The sequence below is a fragment of the Hetaerina americana genome, unplaced genomic scaffold, assembly GCF_022747635.1.
Source record: "Hetaerina americana unplaced genomic scaffold, ioHetAmer1.1.p SCAF_15, whole genome shotgun sequence".
Taxonomy (NCBI): Eukaryota; Metazoa; Arthropoda; class Insecta; order Odonata; family Calopterygidae; genus Hetaerina; species Hetaerina americana.
In genome coordinates this window covers 2,282,461-2,305,481 of record NW_027286625.1, presented here as the reverse complement: position 1 = coordinate 2,305,481, position 23,021 = coordinate 2,282,461, and the positions used below count along the sequence as shown (strand labels likewise).

Here is a 23,021-nt window from a genome sequence, read left to right as displayed (position 1 = left end):
AGGTTTGCTATATGTCTTAGATCTCTCACTAGGTATCTTGCTGAAGGGTTTTATTTACCCCCTCAGACTCAGTTAATTTGTCATAAATTTTATTGTTTGCTATACTTGGGTTTGACTAATCAATGAACAAAGACAAAAGTGTACACTCGGATGAAAGTGATATGTGGGCGCATTCTCCTTACACAGATTGCACTCTGTCCCTGAAATACATATTAATCCATCTGTCAACATCTTTCTCATAGGTGTGAAAGATGCAAAATGGCAGTTAATTCATGTGTGTCATAAATGAATTTTTGGAGAGCAGATTAAATACTGAGATATATGGTATTCATTAATCTAACTGAACTCTTCATTAGCTCAGGTGGCTTAGGTGGCTTTACTAATTACAAATCGACTAATGCTCACCATTCATAAACACATAAATTAGTGTCACAGAAAACAAATGGAAAACTAGGTGCTTATTCTGGGGGTGGTGGTGAAAACTAAAGCATTGCATATTAAAGTGGTTCAAAAAGTGAGGGAGGAGAATGCACTATGATGTTGCATGCTTTAAATATCATTCCTATTTTTCAATAAAATCTGATTATTGATGGAGCACTTATGACATCTGAATTTCTAAATTAGCCGGAAACATAATGGAATAAGTTTGAAATGAAAAGTGGAACTTTTATCGACCCCATTCACTTTCATAGGATATGCCATTTGGTAGAAATTTTTTCCTGAACCCTATTTTATCCCACTTCAAATGTCAATTTTTAAAGTTTATTCTATTCTGTTTAAAAAATTATTTAGTGCAGTGAAATGTGCTTTGTTCCAAAACTTTCCTCAGACAGTTGTCGGCTCAATATCACTCATGATGATGATTTCATTTGCTGATGGTAGATTTTTTGCCCGTAAGGAAATCACCTCACACTGTAAAGAGCCATTATCTTTGGCTTCAGCATAGTTTTTGGTGGTAGGCGTCCATGAACCAAAGGGATGGTGAATTCCTGGAGCTGGAAAGCTACGATACAATCTTCCATCTGTTGTCCATGGTCTGTCACCACTCAACCAATCACCATTTCTTCTTTCACTTGATGAAGATGTCATTTCCGAGTTGTCAATTACACTGCTACCTCTCACATCAACCATCACTACTTCCTCCTCGGACACTGAGATACCTTCTTCTTTTTCCCTATGTTTTTGCTTCTTTTCTTTGTTTGTTTCTCTTCTTTTCACACTCAACTCTCTTGCTATCTTATCTGCTGAGCCTTTCCTTAACGCACCAGACCCCCCACAGAATGGGAACCTCCTCGCAAACTCTTTCCTGAAACGTGGGTGAGTAATAGCATAGACAAAAGGGTCAACACAACTCGCCATCTTGCAAAACAGTGCCGGTATCATGGAAACCAAAGGTGTAATCAGTTGTTGGTGGCCTGAAAATCCAAGTAATGCGACTGTAGCATAGGGCGTCCAAGACACAAACCACATGGCCACCACCGCAAGGACAACTATTGCAAGTCGTATCTCAGTTCGACGTCTCTGCTGTTCTCTGCGAGAGGAGGCATTATTTGAATTGGAAAGCTTCCTGACCGTGTTTGACGAGGAGTAGGTTGCAGCTAGGGCTACTGCTCGGCAAATGGAAGCATAGCAGAATGAAATCAGAGCAAAAGGCATCACCCAAGCAGCTATGAAGAACACTAGGATGAAAGTTCGGCTTATATTATCATCTGTAAGGTAGTCGAATGAACAAGAGGTTAGGTAACCCTCTGGCACATATCGATTGAGGCCAAACAGAGGCATTGAGGAAAATATGGCACCATATGTCCATGCTAGAAGCACACATGCTCGAGCCCGTGCCCTTGTTGGAACTTTGAGTGGTTCTAATGGATAGAGCACAACAAAATATCTGTCAAGAGCTATTGCAGCCAGGGTTGCAATTGATGTCGTTCCTGTAAGTCCTCCCAAGAAGCCATACACTTGACAGCCTATATTTAAAGAAATAAAGCATATCTCAAAACAATATACATGCATCAAATAAATATTATACACACCACTAGCTAATAATATAGGAGCATTTTAAATTTTACAGGAATAATAAATGACAATGTAGGTTGGGACTCATTGTCAGATCTATTTTACCCTGTGTTGATCCATTCATTTGGAAGGGAAAGAGAGCATTCTGAACTAATTTACATAAATCACACAGGACTCACCTTATGTTCAATTTAAGTTAAAATATTTGAGCCTTATTTATGACTTGGTCAAGTAATTATATGTAGTGGAACTACTAGCTATAATGTTTTGAGGTGATGCATTTGGAAAATAAGAAGATGAATGAAGACTACCTTTGCAATTTTCACTGGACTTTTTATTTTTATGACCATGGTTTCATTGCAAGGCAACTTCCCTTGATGATGTTGCCTTGGTCATGACAAATACAAATTCCAGTGGGAATTGCAAAGTTAGTCTTTATTCGTTTATTATGAAAGACACCAGGTAATGCCGGAGATATTGACTAATGGGAAATAAGTTATTTAAGCTAGAGTTAAATCATTGTATTATATCATAAACACTTCATAAATTCACCTCAAGCATGGCTTTAAATAATGCGAAAAAAAATCATTTGTGTGAATTAACACAGGTTTAATTACACCACATTGTAATCATATAACCATATTCTTTGCAAGAGGGAAAATTTTCATGGAAGAAATTCTAACAATCACTGAATGTTTTAAAATTTTACTGAATGTCTGGGTTATTAAACATAAATGCAATTTCAAATGAGAGCAAGTTGGCAATCGAAAAAAATAGTTAAACTTTTTTGCCAGAGCTTTTCAAACTTCATGATTAAAATCAAGAAATAAATGTAGTCATTCATGTTTTATAATGTACACATTATGCAAAATCATATCGGAATTGTGGACTGATGCAGCATTTGTTTTGGTTGATCATTTTTTATTCTATCTTTATTACTTTTATGTATGCTAAGGTTTTGATTCACATTTCTAATTATACCCCATCTTATCATATATCTATATAATTTTTAGAAAAAATGTGAACCAGACCTGCATGATTTGTGAGAAAAGAGGAGCTAATGGGATAAAGATTAATTATTGAATAGAAACATATGATTTGAAAATAAAAGTGGTTCAACATGCATTATTGCATACATTCTGTGATCTATTCTGATATCATCTTTCCTGTGTATTATTACATCACAATTTCAAACCACCATTAAATGCAATATTACATCATTCCTCATCCCATGACTATCTATTAATGCTTCTGTGCTACTTCACTGGAGAATTGAATCCAAGTGAAATTATGTCCCCATCCCTCTGTCTTCATGCTGGATTGTAATAGTTGTAAAGTAGGCCCCTGTTATCCACGAACAAAACAGCTGTCAATATTCTTGTTATAAGTCATATTCCAAAATTTAAGATACATATATATAAAGAAATCCTATCAAATAGTGTTTGATGGTGTCTTGGGTTTCCAACCTAAGAATACTCTCCAATCAATTAATGTCTTTCTTCATATATTATTAACTGAAACATTTTTGAGGAAAAATTGATATATATATATATATATATATATATATATATATATATATATATATATATATATATATATATATTGAAAATAATGGTTTCTTGGAAAAGTGATCTTGGGGAGGCTAACATAACACCATCAGTTAGACAGACACAGTAGCTTAGTAAAATGGAAATTATAAACAGCGTTAAAAACTTATGACTTCCTTAGTTTACTAGCTACAAATACGAATTATCTCTAATTGAAATAGCTGTGCAATCTTTTATTAGAGAGAAATAACTATGCTACCCAAGCTTATGATCAGCAGCTTGGTATGGGCTGCAAGGACGCATAAATTTCCCCATCAACATTATATAAAATGAAAATAATGATTTTCTCGTAAAATGTTTACATAATATGATTTTTACTAATGAAAAAAAATATTTTCCAACTTTTTATCAAGAAATCTACATTATAAGTGCATATTCTGTTAGGAACATAACTGCAAAAATATTGTACAAAACTGCTATATGATAAAGTTATGGTGCTTACTGATGCTTGGTGGCAATCCATTTGTTTAATATAAAGAAAGAATTAAAGACAGTGTTTCCACATGAAAAAAACCTTCTTGTGGAAATGCAAAAACTTTGATTCTTTCAGCATGCTTTATATTGCCATTGCTAAATTCGTAAATTTGACTTTCAGACCTCTAATCTCTGCAGCTTTTGGAGATCTTTACCTAAACTACCAAGTGCTGGTCCCAGGTAGATACAGTTGTAGATGAAAACAGGCATCTTCAGCATCATAAGGGAGTCACTGATGGCCAAATTCATCACAAGTATATTTGCTGGGGTTCTTAGTGACTTGCATCTGAAAGACACTAACAAATAATTAGTTGCTTTATTTGTTGTTATGCAGAATAATTTCAGTTCATAAGGATAGGAACATGCTGTAATCATAAACTTCTATGTAAAAATATCATCCACCAATGCCAAAATCTTTATAACTGCTTCATTCTTTTTTGCACTGGGTATTAATAAGCATTAAATTTTTACATTCAACTGCTACTCTCCTTTTTTTACATCAGTGGTGTGAATTATAGACAAAAAGAACATTGAAGAAATGAAGCTCACTATGTGGGTATATACAATATTTGCATTATTATTGCTGTCAATGTACCTGAGCTAGTGGTAAAAGTAGAATGACACAGACTAATCACTGTTAAATTTCATTTGTTACCCTTCACTTTTAATCAGTCATTAATAAAGTGACAACAGACACCCTACGCTACAGTAAACCCTTATTCAATTCCGTATAATTTTTGCTTCCCTTCATTCTGACTTATGCTTATTTATTTCTTCCCTTAGCTCTCCAGCCTTAAAATTATGGCCACATCGAATACAAAATATTCCAGAGTTTCAATTCCCCCAATCAGGTTTCCTGGAGGGGGTGTGTTTTGGATACAGCTGAGGCAAGGAAGGGTTATAGAACAAATTTGAGCTTTAAATCTCTCTTTGTGCCTAGGAAACGTAAATAAGTCAAGGTTTTAATTATTGAAGCAGAAATTAATGTCCTAGGCTTGTGAAACAAGATGGGCCCTTAAATGAGGATTTTGTGTCTGAGAAATTTAAAGTTATCCACAGTGGGAATGATTAAACCAGGAAGAAAATGAAGTGGCAATAAAATTTGAGAGAAAAATGGAAAAGTTATACTATCAACACATATCTCCTTAGTGGCAATAATTATGATTGAACTTAAATCCTGCCCTTTAGACTTTTGTATTGTAACAGTTCACCTAAAACAGCATAGATGAAGAAGTAGAAAAAATGTATGAACATACAGAAAAGCTTATTAAATTAGTGGGAGTAAAAGATAATCTTATTATAATTGGTTATTTCAATACAGTTGTTGGCCAGAGCAACAACTAAAAATGGAGAGAAAAATGTGGATTAGGAAAAATGAATACCAAAGAGAAAGACTGCTAAAGATTTGTGAACAATGTGAAATGATAGTTGCTAATGCATTCTTTCAAGTTCTCAACAGAAGCAGGTACACATGGACAGGACAACGGTCAATGAATTTTATGCTAGTTAAACAAAAATATAGGAATAAGATTAATTTAAGTTTCATGCATTCACATCAAGGGTTTGATTGGGACAGTGACAACATACTTGTCATGACAAGATGCTACTGTTAGGGTCAGGAAGTACTGAAGACACATGCCAAAGAAATGGTGTTGTGAAAAGTTGACGAAAAAGAAGTAGTTCAACAGATGAGAGGAGCAACAAGTTGAGAAACATAAAGGAGAAAAAGACAGATGGGAAGTTATGAAAATAGGTATCACAGCTGCAGCACAATATGTCAGGGAAAGGACCCCTAGAATCATGAAAGTTATTGATGAACAAAGGAAAAGTAGACCTCACCAAAGGAAGGAATAAAAATAATTTTGGGAAATTCTAAAAGACAAAGAACCTAATTACTCCAAAATTCTGGAAGGAAAAAGGAAAGGTGGATGAAAGAACAAAGTGAGAACATGGAAGTGAATTTATTGATGGAAAATTGGGCCAAGAATATTTGAAAATTAGAGCACTACAATTAAAGTGAGGATCCAGAGCACATGTGATCAGAGGAAAAATTGGAAATATAGTTTTAAAAAATAAAAAAATTGGTGAAAGATGGAATGAATACATAGAAGAATTATACATTGTAACAGAAATACAGAATAATGATGAGTATATAAGGGATGAGAAATTACCTCCAATATCTTGAGAATAATTTATTTTTGTTTTAAAAAGCTTGAATGACTACAAAGCAACAGGAATAGATGATAAACTTGAACAAATACTTAAGTATTTGGTAGAAGCAACAAAAGAATGGTTCCATAAAATTGCAAATGATTGTTATGAGACACATAAGGTACTAGTTGATTTCACAAACAGCACAACAATTTCAATTACCAAAAAATATATTACTACAGACTGTTATAATTTCATAACAATTTCCATTCCATCTCACACGTCGAACATTCTATTGAAATGCCGAATAACAGGCTAAGAGAAAAAAATTAAACAAAATGTATGAAACGATCAGTTGAAATTTTAGACAGGAAGTGATAATAGCATTATGATAGATATTAGTGAGGAGTTTGAGATTGATAGAGAGACATTTGTGGCCTTTACAGGTTTTGATAAACTTGACTGGGGATTACTGTTTCAAGAAATGACATAAATTATTGTTGATTGAAAAGATAGAAGAATGATTTAAAATGTATACAAGACAGAAGGCTGAAATTGATATAAAAAGATGTACCATATAAGTAAAAATAAGAAGAGGCACATATGCTTTTCTGATTACCTAGTATTAATAACAGATTGAAAAACACATAAGCGGCTCAATTAATCTCTCAACCTTAGAATATTATAAATTGAAAATCAGCAAGTAGAGGGCTAAAACAATGATAATAGGAAAGAGAAGAGAAAATACTAAAACTGATATGGAAAGAGACAACTAAACCCTGGGACAGAGTGAAAAGTTTTTTTACCTCAGGAGTATTATTATAAACAAAAATAAATTTGGGATAGAGATTAAAATAAGAATAGCCAGAGTGGAACAAACTTTTCAAAAGAAAAATAACTTATCGAAAATCAAATAAGTATGGAGACAAGGAAATATTTAACCAAAGTGTTTGTTTGGTATGTTTTATTTTATATATGTGATACAAAATCCATCAAAAAAGTAGAAAAACTATTGAAGAAATGGAAATGTGGATTTGGAGGAAACTGATGAAAACAAGCCTGCTACAAGAAAAAAAATACTGGCAAAGTTCTAAAACTGAAAGAGAAGTGAAAGAAAATATATTTATCTTAAAAGCAATATGACAAAGAAGGGGAAAACTGATTGGCTATGCATCATGGTATAATCAATTCTTTCGAAATGTATTCAAAGGTAAAGTGATAAAAAAAAACAGGAGGATGACCAAGAGTTGGATTATTCAAAAACATGGAGCAGGAGATGGAATTCACACTGTATACTAACTTGAAGAAAGCAGAAATGAAAAGAGAGACATAGCCATTGTAATGAGGTATCGCTTCACCTGTCTCACATCCTCCCCTCAATCACAGTCTTTAACATTAAATTTCCAAAGAAAATGCTCCACATCTCTTTTGAATCTCTCCTGAAAATCCTGTATCTTCCCTACCATCAGTAGTAGTACCTTACTTGTTTACTTTTCTGTCCATTTTACTTTTTCCGTTTCCTCTACCCATATCTCAAAAGCCTCTAATCTATGCTCATAGCTATCTATCAGTCCAGATGTATATTTTGATGAGGTGCCCTGGTGAATGGCGCTTTTGAGCTCTGAATGAAGTGACTTAACAATTTATGGGAAACTGTAGGTTTCAATTGGAAGATATTTAGTCTTCATTTCTAGAATGCACAATTTTACACTCCATAGAGTTTAAGAAACTAAGCTTAGCTGTACCCTTACCTATCAAATTATTTTTTGCAGTAATAATGTTGGTTTGGTGGTCAAACAGATTATCACAAGAAATAATGCCTTAAGGTCATATATTTCAGCTAGGAAGAATAGATGGATGGCTAGCTATAATCTGATGGCATGATTTCTACCGGTAGAGATTCCATGGCAGCTTCTAGGGAATCTCATTCGGTTTATAGTTTTGGCACTGGCAGCTTCATCTAATTTTTCCTTCATAAATGTTACCTTATTTATTCCATGTTTTTTTAATGAAAGAGATACAAGTAATAATTAATTACTTATTAATTAATTATTACTTATAATCAATAGCTATCAAGATAATTGTTATATTAAAACTTGACAGCTTAACATTGAAATGATTCTGAATTAAAATATAAAAAACAAGATGCCTCAAATTATCCATTGTACCGACACTACAAATTAGTGTCAAAGAGTGAATCTTGAACTGAATGAGGTAGTTTTTCATGCATAAAATCTATTTCCCCTGTTAAATTATTCATTGGATAGAAATTAATATTACATTTCCTGTCTACAATAAGTAATTTCCAACTGTTGTAGAGAGGATATACGGCAATATTGCCTCTAAGCTAATTGTAATTTGATGCTAAGCCAGCAATTATAGTTTCATTGGACATCTTAATTTTCTCAGAGTATAAATTAATTTTCTGAAATTGCATTCAATGATAAAAATGGCAAGGGATTTATAGGTGGAATACCCAAGAAAAATAATTATATATTGACTTGATTGGAAGAAATCTCATTTACCATGTGATTACTCAAGAAATAGCTGGAAACGTTTTACACTAAATAATAAAAAAATAACTTTTGTGGATTGAATTTTTGCTGTTTCTTTCAGCCTTCAATCCACTCAGGCAGAATCCCGGTTGCGTGTGGTTGGAATACTTCCAGTTTCATTTAGGGCTGATATTTTTTCATAACCCATATTATATATACACTTTCTCCAATATATTTTTATGCAAAGTTTTCCAGGTGCACCTAATATCTACATGTCTCGGGAACTATCGTCACAGTGTACTAGAGGTGTGTTGTAACGGTCTTCCGAGCAATCCTACAACCTTCCACTTTCTTCACTCCTTCATGGTTCTTCACAAGTCTGCTTTTCATGATTCCAGTTATAGCTCCTGATAACATACGTCTTTCTAAGATTCAGCTAAATAATTAGTTGATAAGAGCTTTATTACGCTTGGGCATTTATTTTATTAATAGCTTGGTTACTATTTTTAACTGGAGGAGTTCATCCTGGAATATACAAGTAATTTACCGAACTATTTCATCTTGTTGATTATGAATGTCGGTGGTTTGTTCGTTACGTAACTTTGTTACGAAAGTAAACGATATTCTCATGACTTGTTGCCCGAATTAGATTTGCCTCTGGGTCCAAGAATTGAAATTGGAGAAATATATAACAGAATTACTATATTAATGGGCTCCTTTCCCATCGACAGTAATTGTTAGCAAACAGCTTTAAGATCTTCCTTCCTTCCCTTAAGACCCAAACCCCTGAAATCGGTTCAAACCCTTTTCGGTTCTCCGTCACTTGCAATGGGTACTTTCGCTCTCTACCAGACCCTGCCTGACTTACTGAGTAACAAAATTTAACTGGTAATAGATGAGATCCGTATTTCGGTAGAGTGAAAGAGAAGTCTTTGGTATTCCATTCATGCGACGATCTTACTTTTCGATTTTATACCCCACTCAGCAAAATGCAAGACAAGGAGAGTGTTTTCCCAAGGGCACATCCTTCTTCATCGGAGCCGTCGCATTCGATTCGAACTCGGGCCGGCGCTACTTGCTGCAGACCAAAAAGCTTTACGTAATTTTGACGTCTCCGCAGTATTGAACGGCCTTGTCTCGAAAGAGTATCCCCAGCGACTAATAATCTGTGAGGTGATTGACGTGCCGCCAACCCTTTCCGTCGCGAGGGATGGACCGCAGGGTGGGATTGACGTGACGTCAACGAGGCCCTGGGGATACCCGCCAATGGGAAAATGTCTTTGGGGAATTTCTTGGACGTGCACTCTCGGGAAGTGGTGTCGGAAGGGTGACCGCAAAAAAACGGGGATGGGGGCGGGCAGTTGGTTTGTCCTACACTTGAAGTCGACCCCATTGCCCACGATAGGGATAGTTTCTCGAGGAGGTAGGGGAAAGAGGGTGATCGCTCTCATCGGATACCCCACCTCCAATGATTTTCCTGGCTTTTTTCTTCCAATTCCCGGTTTATGTGTATCTGTGTATCAATTTTATGGCGTATGAAATAATTGTGTATTTCATTGAAAACAGGGATTTAGTGTTCGAATAGATATACGAATATCCCAGGATAGCTGAATTAAAAATCTGTTCACTGGAAAACTGAAAACTGCAATATCTTTACAGGCTATCGGGTCAGGTTTTACTATGAAGGGTCTCTCCAGTGTATGGAAATCAACTTAAATTTATGGACGAAGTCGACTTCTGCCTGGTGTTTTAATACGGATCGACTCCATAATATCGCACCTGAATCCTTACTGCTAACTCTCGCCGAGCCAGTCCCAAGGATTGATTAGGGAGCAGTGAACCACCATCGCCTCAAATGGTAAGTGTGCGTATTCATTCCACATCTTCACAGATACCCTGATTTCTCCGAGTTACATAAACTCACAGACCGATGTCACATTGAATTATCCCCGAGGAAACAGTCCATTTCGCCTCTCGCGGGGGATACGTCCCCTAGAGATCCACTTGCGGCGGAGCCTGAGCTATTAAGGTTGCTGCTTGATCCCGGAATGGAATGAGGACTTGGGAGGACATTGACACTTCTCAAGGGGTGTTCATATCCCCCTTGTAATGCATCGATTGGAAACAATTTTTCCGCACAGGCTGGAATATTTTGATTTATCACCAACTATCTGTAACCGTTTTCCGCACCCTATTCCAAAAATTATTGTGATCCACTCAATTTTTTATTTATGCCTCTCTTGTCATGAAAATGCGCTTCATCTTTTCAGTATTTTTTCTTTCGTCCTTTTCTCTTCTTTTGGCTGCTTTCCACTCCATAACCCCTCTTAGCCATCGTTCAGGCCATCTTACTTGCTCATACCATTTTTAAGAGCTATGCTTGGGGAGTATTCAAGTATCTTGGTACCTATGCCTCTAAGTTGTCAGATATGTTGGGGATAAATTATTGACTCCTCTCCAGAAATTATTTTAGTACCTTGCAGGTTTTTCGTTTTGATTCATCCTGTAAGTGTTCAGAGCAAATATCGGGACTCTTACGGAGTATTTTATTGATCGCCTTGAATTTTAATGAAAAGGATATTGCGTTCTCCTTAACCCTATCACCAATCACCATTTCCGAACTCCATTCCTTAATCTCTCACCCCAAACATTCACCCTCATCGGCTTTATCAAAAAACTCTCCAACTCCAATACTAGCCACTTGATATCTATCAATGAAGGCGTCAGGAATTTACCAGACTATGCCTTTCTGATGTGAAAGAGATCGCAGAGCATTGAATAAAGGAGCGGAAAATTCTCTTATTCTGATCTCAGTCTTCCAAAAAGTTAGGCGCGAAAGTACTAAGTTTTTGCGTGTTAAAATAATTTTAAACCATAATATACTTACATTCCATGTCACCAACTTCCTCCTCCTTGTAAAAACTTATCTACCTAACGCATTGCTTCTTTTTATGCCCCTTCTACTTTGACCATCTTCTTCCAAAACCCTTCCCATTTATATATAAACTATTCCATCTGCTCCAGTCTCTGAGTTATGTGGTATCATGGCATGCCGAGTTGTCAGCCAGTGCCTTGGTCACCCACCCATCGATCTCATTTATTTAACCCAAAAGGTTAACGTAAAAAGTCATGCCGACGATGGGGAATCCCTTCTCATCCCTTAATTGTGTCCGTGATTGAAAGTGATATACTCCCCCAAAGCAGGCTTTCGCGAAACTCTGGCAGGAAAGTAATAATAATAATGGATATGAAAGCGAAACATTTAAGTACGGGAACGTATTCATGCAAGCCTATGTCGCACATTGGGTTTGTACGAAACGAAAACTCATTCCTTAGAGTCCATTACATCGGAGGCAATCCTCCGTACTGCTATTTTTCTTCGTAAATATGCAGTATGGGCGGGTCATGAGTTCGCGTGATAGTTGACAGTTAAGTGAGGGAGAGAAGACAAGTGAATCCTTGTACGTAGTAAGCCGAATCAGATTCCAGCTTCATGCTTTACTGCTTAGATGTCTGCAAGTAGCCGGAGTGATTGCCGAGGGACTGATAAAATTGAAGTGTCGTGCAATTAATATGTAACCATAGCATCAATGTGGTCCAGTTGGTATCTTTTATTTGCGATTCATTATATTAGTACAATGAACATAAGCCGAAGTAGGACGATGGCGTAAAGCAGCTGCAATACGACAGTTTGGCGCACCTCAATATAAAGGAGAATTACTACAAAACTACCGGCCGGCGGGACTTCATTTCCGGAAAATATTAGATATTAACATCTCAAAATTATTCTTTTAGGTAATTAACCAATTAAAAATTAGGCTTCATATAGATTCTAAAAACTGTTGAAGGCTTTGTAAGATTCTAAGTTTTTTATTACAAGAAACACCTATGCAGTATAATGTTTCCTGCTTCAACTCATACCCTTAAATCCTCATCATAATGTTTGTAATAACTATTCTTCTCTTCCTTACGTTCTTTATTGAATTTCTGCCCCCTTTATTTAATGATCTATTAATATTGTAGTCATTGATTATCTCTCATTGATATTCTCTATCATTATTATATCCGTCTTAAAATTTTCAGGCTAGTACCAAAATTCACAGAATAAAAAATAATATCCTTGCTACATTTAATGTCCCTTTCTTTTAATGTGTTCAAATTTTTAAAGCACCATTTATTCCTCTCCCTTATCTAAACCTGAAATTATCTACTTCTAAGTAGTCGTTTGTTGTCATTTACAGCTTTTGTTGGTAATTCTTAATATTGCTTGCCCTGAGTACGACGTTGAGCGTGTGAGATTATAGTCCTCGCCTGCTGTTGATGCACAGTTTTTGGCTTTGAGATGACGGAGACTCGATATATTTGATGTCAAAGAATTACTTCGAGCTGGACAACATATTTTATTATTTATTTAAATGGAGTGATAATTATGCGTATTAAAACAAAGTGAGTAAATAATTTTAAGGATTAAGGTATTTTTAAAAATATTTCCTTTGTTAATTCGTTTTTATAGCATTCTAACGTTTTTGATTCTCCGGAATTTAATTACTGAATATATTTATTTCGGCCCCATAATACTTACAATAAAAACATATGGTACCCTAACGTGTGAAAGTATGATGGATTCCGTCGATTTCACACTCGACATACTCTAATGAAACGAAATAGATGGCACGACATTGACTGAGAGACCCCTTCCTTTAACGTCGGTCGTTTGCTTTGTAGATTTTGCGAAAGCATTCCATAGAGTGAAGCAAGCAGAATTAATGAAGGTATCACAGAAAATAGGAGTAGATTAGAGGGATATGGGACTTGTCCACAACCTGTACATGTCTCAGACTGCTCAGGAGCCTTTGGCGGATGGAGAGTGCGGATGGATAGTTTTGGAAAGGAGATTAGAAAGGAGGCACCGATTATCACCCGTATGTTCAATGCACGTAAAAGCGGAGGAAATCCTAAAAGGGGGATGAGAAGAACTGGAGATAGGGACCAGGGGAATCCGTAAAATCGGTTAATTATTTGGATGATCAAGCTATTTATAGATCGCCAGTCAGCCAAAGAGTTATAATCATTGCTGAGCACATAATAAATATTGTAATAGGTATGAAATGAGAATCAACGTAAAAAACACGCGGTAAGAGTTTTTCGAGCAACAGGAAGGCTAGATTAAACTTTAAAATTAGAGAGTATAGGCTAGAACAGTTTACCTATTTTAGAATTGTTTTGGATCAAGATGGTCAAAGTGGTAGAGAATTAAGAAGAACTTCATGAGAAAAAGAAGCTTTTACAAGGAGAAAGCAATTAATGGCAGGCATGTTAAGAAAATATTAGTAAAAACTTTGATATGCGATATAATTTTGTACGGCGATCGCAATGGCAAAATAACAGGTGTAGATTTGAGGATTTTTTGATGTGGGTGTGGAGGTGAATGGAAAAAGTAAAATCGACGGAAAATAAAACAAACTAAGAAGTGCTAGGCATGGTGGAAGAGTAGAGAGCGTAGTTGTAAAAGATCAAAAGAAGTCAAGAAAGATAGCTGTACCGCGTTTTGATCGATGATGGGATGTTGAAGATTGAGAGAGGGGAGAATGCTGGGCAGATGAGGCAAGGGGGGAAAAGACTACTTTGGGCAGAACGAAGGGCGGCAAAATTATGCGATAATGAAGAAGGGTTTATTGACGTGTTGGTGTTAGGTTGTGTCGTGTTAGACGAGGCCTAGAGATGTACGATGGCTAATCTGTGTCCATTCCTACCAATGGAATAAAAAAAAATCTCACCCATAAAGTATGTTAATCCGGCAGACGCAAAAGTAAATATGGTTGCCTGTGCACAGGGGTAACTATCTGGTCCTATACCCAAAAATAGGGGCGTCATTGTCCAATGGGTAGAGTTCTGGGCTACTGACAACAGGATCCAGGTTCGATTTCGGGTCAGTGTAACTTCACCCCTAGATCACCCTCACTTTCATTATTTTTTGTCTATGTGCATGTGGCTTTCAAACGCTGAAACGTGTCTTGCTGCTTAGTAAATGGTGTGAAATTTAAAAAACTCGATTATCTTACCACGTTTAAAATGGCCACTTACAAGGTTAAGGCTTCAGCAGTGAACTTTATCCTAACAGCTAATCCTTGGTCTAAACATCGCAATTCAACGATGACAAAAATTACTTGGAGCCGGAATTCGGCCCGTCCAGGGTAGTTCGGTGATCGAGGCGCTCACCAGATTACCTGATGGTCCCAGGTTCGAAATATACCTCAAACATTAACTTATTAAATTTTAAAGGTGCGAGTAAGTCGCGTCAACTGATCTTAGCCGTCGCACCAGCCACAGAATTCAATTTCTATTACTTTGTAATTAATTTCTATTACTGGCTTTTGGAATGTAATCCCCAATGTATTCGTGTAATTGTTGTATTTTTTATTCATTGCGATTTTATTGGTGTGGATGACATTCTTGCCATTGCTGCGGAAAAGCATGATGGTATTAGAATGATGGACGTGAAAAGGTGCTCTAATATAACATCAGTATTAAAGGATATTGTAAATCATTCATAATGCAATGCAACAATCCCTTATGGTTCGAAAAAAGCTGTCATACAACCTATTTACAAAGGAGGATCTCATAAAGATTATGAATAATTATCGACCAATATCAATACGAGGTATTTTTTTATTTACATTATGATCCCTTCGTTCATTCATTTTTGACAAGAGCCTCTGCAGGGTTTATTTTCTCTTTCCTTTTGCCATCGAGAAGTGGTATTTTTGATTGAAATATTCTTTTCTGACAACATGCGTTATTTCTTGTTACGATTTAGATCATTGATTTGATTGGCTTAACTGCTATGTTAATTCAACGTGCCACTGGAGCATTGCGATGTCATACCAGCATCCCAAAGGAATATATCCGCTACAGCATTATTAATCGTAACTCAATATTAAAGGATGAAATTGATGTATGATGGTTTTGCTACTGTTTGAATAACTCATAGAAAAGGAAAAGTGCGCATGATTATGAAATACTTTTAAAAATAGCCCGAATTCTTGGCGAGGTACTCGTAATATGCTCACAAAATCCCACGTACCTCCTAATAGGTAGGCACAGGTAATGCTATGCTAGCTATCAAGGTCAAAGTTTTAGACTGTCTCAAGGATAATAGTTTGTTTAGAATAGTGGAAGTGGGCCTGGGATATTACTAATCATTAGATTTTATTGAAGTATGCTCCTGAAAAGGTGCCACTATTGATTGGTATATTTCCAAAACGGTAATTAAGGTTAGTATGTATACTTTAATACCTTATCGTTGGTTACTTTTTAATTTGAGATTTAAGCCTCGGACATTTGGAAGCATTATGGACAGTATAGATTATATTAGATAAGGCCATCAAAAGACGACAATTACAATTTCTCTCGGAAAATTGGTGCATGGAATGTGAGAGATACGCACCAGAAGAAACAAGAGTAGATGAATGAAATAATTGTGAGACGAACTCATAGAAAATGGCAAAAGGGGTTTATTATTTTGAATTTAGTCGTAATGATTTGTTATTGCGGTCAGTAGTCGATAACAACACACGTTAGTCAAGGTGTAGGCTTGATTCGGAGTGAGAGGGTAAGGATTTATGGTAAGGAAATTCAAGTTGGCGTCCCTTTGGTTGATTTTGTATTCGTAAAATTGTGTGTGTATCTAGTTATGTACTTTTGGATGATGAGATCGAAAGCGTGGAGGTTGAGTTCTGTAGAAAACCGAGGAAAAGGATTGAATGAGTTTGCGTATTGAATGCGTGGTGAAATAATAATACTCTTAGGATACATGAATAGTTTGGTTGTTGTACGAAGGGTAGTCTCTAAGAAATGGTGAAATCATTCAGTGACCTCCGAGTGAACGATAATGGAGAACACTTGTTGAGTGTCTTTGTCTGAAACAGAGATCGTTTCGAATACGGCTTGGTGTAATTATTTACTATTTTTTTAAACATAGACCTGTAAATTTATTAGAATGAAAAATTGCAATTTTTAGGAGACTTTTTGTGTGTGAACAGAGACTGAGACCTTCAGTGAATAATAAGAGAGAAATGAGGGTTTCTAAAAGTTTAACTGATTGTTATTTGGTATTTTAGAAATTAGATCTGGAGAAAAAAGAGGGTAACAAATGAGATAAGAGTGTAAAAGCAATTGGCAGTATAAATAGAAAAGCTTAAATATGTAAGAACACAATATGAATACATATACACTTTAGGGTAAGCTGACCTCTAATAGAGCGTAATGGGAAACTATATCGGAAGCGGAAGTGCGAGTGTTGCTTAAAAGATTTTAGAAGGAATAATTGTACTGTAAAGGTATGTGGAAAGGGGACACCTGGTGGAAATAAGTAAAAGATTCTGTGAGTGCCGAGAAGGGAACCTATAAGAGAATGATTGAAACTGAAGGTGAGGAATCTTGGAAGATAGCATATGATGTGTTTACACGCATTAACTTAGGATTAACTTCTATTAATGTGCGTAGAAAGGAGTTGCTTTTATCGATGATAACCATAGTCAATGTAGTCTACATTGGACCACATTGACGTGTATTCTTTAACACTTTCGTATTTCTGCAAACAGTTACACCTTTCAAAGAGTGATCTCAGACTCAGCTTTGTGAAACTTCATGAATTTCTGAGCAAAATTTGTGTATTTTTACAATTAATTTATTATGGTGCTGCTGGTTTCGACGCATACGCGTTATTATAAGAACCTGATGATGTCACTCTTTGTTGAAGTAAGTTCTGCCAAAATAAATTTACCGTGAAAATATACACATTTTACTCCTTAAGTAGCACCTTAAAAACGTTTTGATTTGCTTCTCCTGAGAAGTTTTTGAACTAAGCCAATATCTTACATTTTTTACCCTGGCGTGGGTACGACAAGGAAATATTACTTTTATTCGTGCCTTTAATTATTTTTGCATTCGTAAAAAAATCTGTGGAGCGCGAGATTGGGTGGCGCGGGATAATTTTTCACCCACGAACTCCTCGCCGCCAGCCGGGGAGCGATATTAAGAGCGACAAAAAGACTGATTACGACTTTCCTCACCCCCTAAGTTCCTTTCTCTGGAGAACTGATCTATTCTCGTGCTTCTCAACCGGAGTAGAACCCTGTTCTCGGTCGTTATCAAAAGGCCAGGCTAGCGATGGGGAAGGTGGATGGAATAACCCAACGAAATGGGATATAATGGCAATTAACCAAGTCAATTTCTTTACGGAATCCTTATGATCCTGTATTATTCTACATCCTGCGGACCCCAGAGATGGAGTCATTCGCAATATATGGGATAATTATTGACGAGACGTAGGACTAATTTAATATTTCCGTAAGGGTGTCGCATCCATCCTTCTTTCATATTTGCTCCTGCGTTGGGAGGAGGGATTGGGGGAGATCAAATTAATACTCATGCCCTGTGATTGGTTTTTCTTGTATTATGAATGGTTCATCAGTTGAGATTTTTCCTGGTGAAGTAATGAAACGTCTCCTTTTCCTCTGCCCTCCACACGACTTGCCATGCCTCAAAACAATGGTGCGGTTCCGATCCGTCATTACTACGCTGGCAATGAAAGAGGAAGCCCATGGAAGACGGGTGATTGCCCCTTCGATGCGGAACAGTTAAAATTGAGCCCAAATTCGTACTCTAAGGACTAATTCCATCCCGTAGCAGTAATTATTAGCGGAGTTGTCCGGCTACTAAGGTCTTGACTACATCTCTGTCGTTACGGATGGATGAGTAATTTGGTACGGATGGGATTTTGTACGGTGAGGAGCCTCAGAAGAGTGTAGAGGAACCGGGCGCTGGATTTACTTTTTTGCGTCGCCATTACACCCAGTTTTTACGCAAGGTAAGATACAAAGTATAGATTGGAGTCTTTTAAGATGTGAGTGTGGGAAAGAATGGAGAAAATAAAATTTACGGAAAGGAAAACAAATTACGAAGTTTTAGGCATGGGAGGGGAAGAGAGATGGTTGCTGGAGAAAAATTTGAAGGAAGCAGAATGAGTAGATTTAGATGGAACCGAGAGGAAATGGGATACTGATAGGAGAATAATGTGAAAGCGAGGCAGTGGGAGGGTGGGAGGAATAGATTTGGGAATTTGGATGGAATTAAGGGAGACAGGAAACATGTAGAACTAAAGAATCAGTTACTATAATATGTAGGGGTCTAATATTATTTTTTGTCATGTTAGTTAGACTATAGGAGGACAGTAAACTGTATTGCCATAGCCTATCAAAAATCTATCCACATCCGGTCGACTGGTTTTAATTATATTTTAAGTTTTTCCGGTTTAAGATTTTCACTTTTTTACTATTCAAGCTGGAAGCCGATCTTCTCCGTGCGTTTTTGAGATTCATCGATCGTTTAAAGAGCTCTTTAGGTACTCAATCCATTTGCTGTCATGAAATTTTCTTCTCTGAAAGCACAGGTTGCAAATTTCTCGGAAATGTTTTGAAGCAAATTTAAACCTCAGAATGTATTAAATACGCTGAAATTTTCTCACACTGATGCATAGAGACTGAAATTTCTCTAAGTAGTTCCATTGTTTAGAAAAAAATTTCTCTAAGGCCTCCGTGATGCTTCATTTACGTAAACCTTTCACATAATGTCTTCAAGTGACGATACTTTGATTCCTATTACATTGTGTATCTTCAGAACCTGACCTGAGAATGATTCTTGGAACGGCAACTGATTTATGTTTATCCGAAGACATATAACACGGAAGAAACCCATATACGTCTATCAATCACTATTCGGAAGAAAAAAATTCAGTGTGAAATAAATTTCCATTTTCACTGGAAACGAAATGTATTTTTTATGAATACAAATCAATTGGTAGACTTCCGTTTTTTATATCTTTCACTCCATAATTTTTCTCAATCTCTTCTTTATGATGGCTCCGATATTAAAATTCAAGCACATTTCGGGACCTTTAAATGCCACCCGATTTTGCTGAGATTTTCAACTCGTTTTCTCATAGTGTCTCAAAGTATCATAAAATGAAAAGATCTGACTCTTATAAGTTACGTATTTCACCGAAAAATGGAAATATTTATGTGAAGATCTGCTTCCACGAATAAGTTGGAGAAATATTAAATGTATTAATATTTTCTGGAGTAAATACGCTATAATATCTTTGTCAAGTACTTTGGTCATCGTGGTGGCATTTGTGTGAATTTAATGGAAATATACGGTTTGACTGAATAGTAGTCTGAACGATAGAGACACATCAATGAATGGAGAGAATCTATTTTGAACATCGAATAATAGAAATGAAAAAATTATAATTTTGGGATCACTTTAAACATGTCAGACAAGATCTGTATGCAGCATCAAAGAATTCCTAGGTTCACATAAATTAATGGATCCAGTATAAATACTAGGAGTAAGTAATTTAAGGCACTTTTTAAAGTCATTTTTTCAGGCAAAGTAAATGCGAAAAATATATTGGTCTTTCCAAGCTTTAGTTTTTCAGTCAGCCAAGGGGCTGCAAGCATTGCTTAGTGAATTGGAAATTCATTGCGACAGGTATGGGATGAGATCAATTTTAATAAAACAAAGGTTATGCGATTTTCTAGAAATAAAAAGGCCAAGCTTAACATTAAAATAGGAGGGCAAAAACTAGAGCAGGTAGAACAGTTTACGTATCTCGGTAGTGTCTTAGACCAACACTGTCAAAGTAGTAGGGACGTAAGGAGAAGAATTGCGCTAGGCAAAGAGGCTTTCACAAGGAGGAGGGAGTTGATGACGGGGACGTTAAGTAAGGATGTTAAGAAAAGACTCGTAAAAACTTTGATATGGAGCGTAGCTATGTACGGCGCGGAAACGTGGTCATTGAAGCAGGAGGATAGACGTAGATTGGAGACTTTTGAAATGTGGGTGTGGAGAAGAATGGAGAAGGTGAAATGGACAGAGAAGAAAACAAACGAGGAAGTACTTGGTATGGTGAGCGAAGAGAGGGGTTTGCTGGGAGCAATCCTATGGAGGCAGGAAAAGTGGCTGAAGGGGGTATTGACCGGCAGCGGGATGTTGAAGACTGTAATAGACGGGAGAATGTTAGGCAAACGAGGAAATTGAAGGAACAGGATAGGGATGTTGGACGGGATGAAGGGAGGAAGAAAGTACTCTGAGCTGAAGAGGGACTTGGTGTAGAGTAAGATGTTGTGTTTTGCTAGGGGTCACAAATTATTTAATTAGTAATTATGTCTATCCAAAAACCTACCTTAACCGGTAGATTACCTAATAAATAAAAATAAATATTGGTCTTTGTGTTTAGTCACATGCTAGGGAAAATGTTAAGGTTTTTCAGTAAGTAATACTGTGCAAGCCCAAGAAATGTTATTAACGATCTGGTTTCCATCCCTTCTCCCAGAAGAGTTCTATTTACGTTCGTTCGCAGGTTTCCGCGGCGATGAGTAGGTGATTTCCACATTTTTCGGGCTGCGTCCGCGTATGTCGTTTAAATGTTCATCCTCAGGACGCCAGCAGGATAGCTGACGAAACTGTTGTACATTTAAACGACATACGCGGACGCAGCCCGAAAAATGTGGAAATCACCGAGTTTTATTTACCTTTGAATGGATGGAACTGATCCTAAAAGAGTTGAGTGGGAACTTCTATGCATATTTACTTGTGTTTTTTCTGCTTACGTAATTGTGCAGACAAATATTTAGTAGATACTCATTTCATGGAAAAAACATTACTTGACTTTTGACACACGAACAACGGAAAAATATATCTTTTTATCAATGAAAAATGCATTTTTATGACCAAATACTACAATTTTTCATTATCATGAACCCACTCCTTAGTTGTACATAAATTACGGATAAAGTCATTAAAAATTTTGGGACCAGAGTATTGACTTACAGCGGTTATCGTGGAAGATTACTGGGTCAAGAGATTGATTTCAGGCTCTCTCTGACAATTTTGGATACAACCACCTTCATATTTAAAACATTTTTGAGCAAATAACACTAGATTTTCCAAAACTTAGTGGTTTTCCATCAATAAATTGGAAATATTCAACTAGAATCCTTGTAACCCCATAGTTTACCCATGAACGGAGTTTGCAATGGTCAAAACAACAGACTCATGCCCAGAGGAGTAACTAGGACCCATAATCTATTGGACAAACAAGACAGATCCTTATCTTAGCATTCTAATTAAAAACTGTTTTTTATTCTGATCTAATTATTTCAAAACAAATGCTAGGGTGTGAATTTCGAGATTTTGTTTAGATTGATCTTAACGAACTCGTAATTTTAGTTTCAAAACGAATCAGATGAATCCGATTAACTTTAGGGAATCGAAAGTTTTATCTTGAATTGTGAGTGACACAGACGATACCGAAAAATGTCGTTTCTGACCTGCAAAACATGAAGATGACGAGGAAGTTCCCTGACACTCCGATCGTCATCAGGATGGTGTACAGGACTGCCAGCACGTAGTGGGACATGGGTTCCGGAGGAGGAAACTGCAGCCAATGAGGATTGATGAAGAGCAGATCCTCGTCAGTGTATATCCCATGGGCCTTCCATAGTTGGGTAGGCCAGCGAGACACGAACATTTCCCTCACAGCCCTGATTGAAGCATCGGGGTCGCTCAGGTTCGAAGGGGCCGGATACAGGGTCGAGGATTGGTTTGGGGCGACCGCAGGTGTCTCGAAGAGGTTACCCATCGGACCGATGGTGATTTCTTCACCATAAGAGAGCGTTCCGTTTACTCCAGGGTAGTCGTCAATCGTGGGGTCGGTGGAAGGTACTTGTGGCTCGTCGTAATCGGATTCGCTCGTTCCGTTGTCCATTTCAACCTCGAATGGAGCGGCGGGCGTTGAAATCTTTTCGCCCTCTGACGAAGGGGATGAGGAAGAGGATGACTCGTAGGGGAAGACCGCGAAGTCGAGCGATGCGTTCTGCATCGCCGAAACAAGCAGTGCCGTGGCGGCAAGGGCGCACAGGCGGGCGAACATGTCGCTCCGCCGGAGTAAGGGTCAGCCGGTGGTGCAAACTGAGATCACACGTGGTCCGTAGCCTTTTGCTCACCGGCTAGAATAGTGCTGTGTGCCTCACCCTATACTTTCAGGGGATCAGATGGGTAGGCACTTAATGGGGTGGGAGAATGGGAATCAGTTTGGAGAGGATTTCCGATGATTCTGTCATCATTTTCTCCGCGGGGCGTCCTTTCTCATCTGGAGGCGCACGTCGGTCGGTCAAGGTCACTTCAATCTGATTTCCTCCCTTCTCCGACCGGC

At 37.1% G+C, this 23,021-nt stretch overlaps 1 protein-coding gene across 1 annotated transcript; it reads right to left on the bottom strand.

Annotated features, from left to right (window-relative positions):
• Window positions 1-825: 825 nt before the first annotated feature.
• Window positions 826-22,739, bottom strand: LOC139686863 (opsin-2-like). Its single transcript, XM_071583939.1, has 4 exons — window positions 22,138-22,739; window positions 4,253-4,383; window positions 1,583-1,967; window positions 826-1,531 (listed from the first exon to the last, which is right to left on the bottom strand). The coding sequence occupies exons 1-4, from the start codon at window positions 22,737-22,739 to the stop codon at window positions 826-828; spliced, it is 1,824 nt and encodes a 607-aa protein (XP_071440040.1).
• Between the last annotated feature and the right edge of the window lie 282 nt (window positions 22,740-23,021).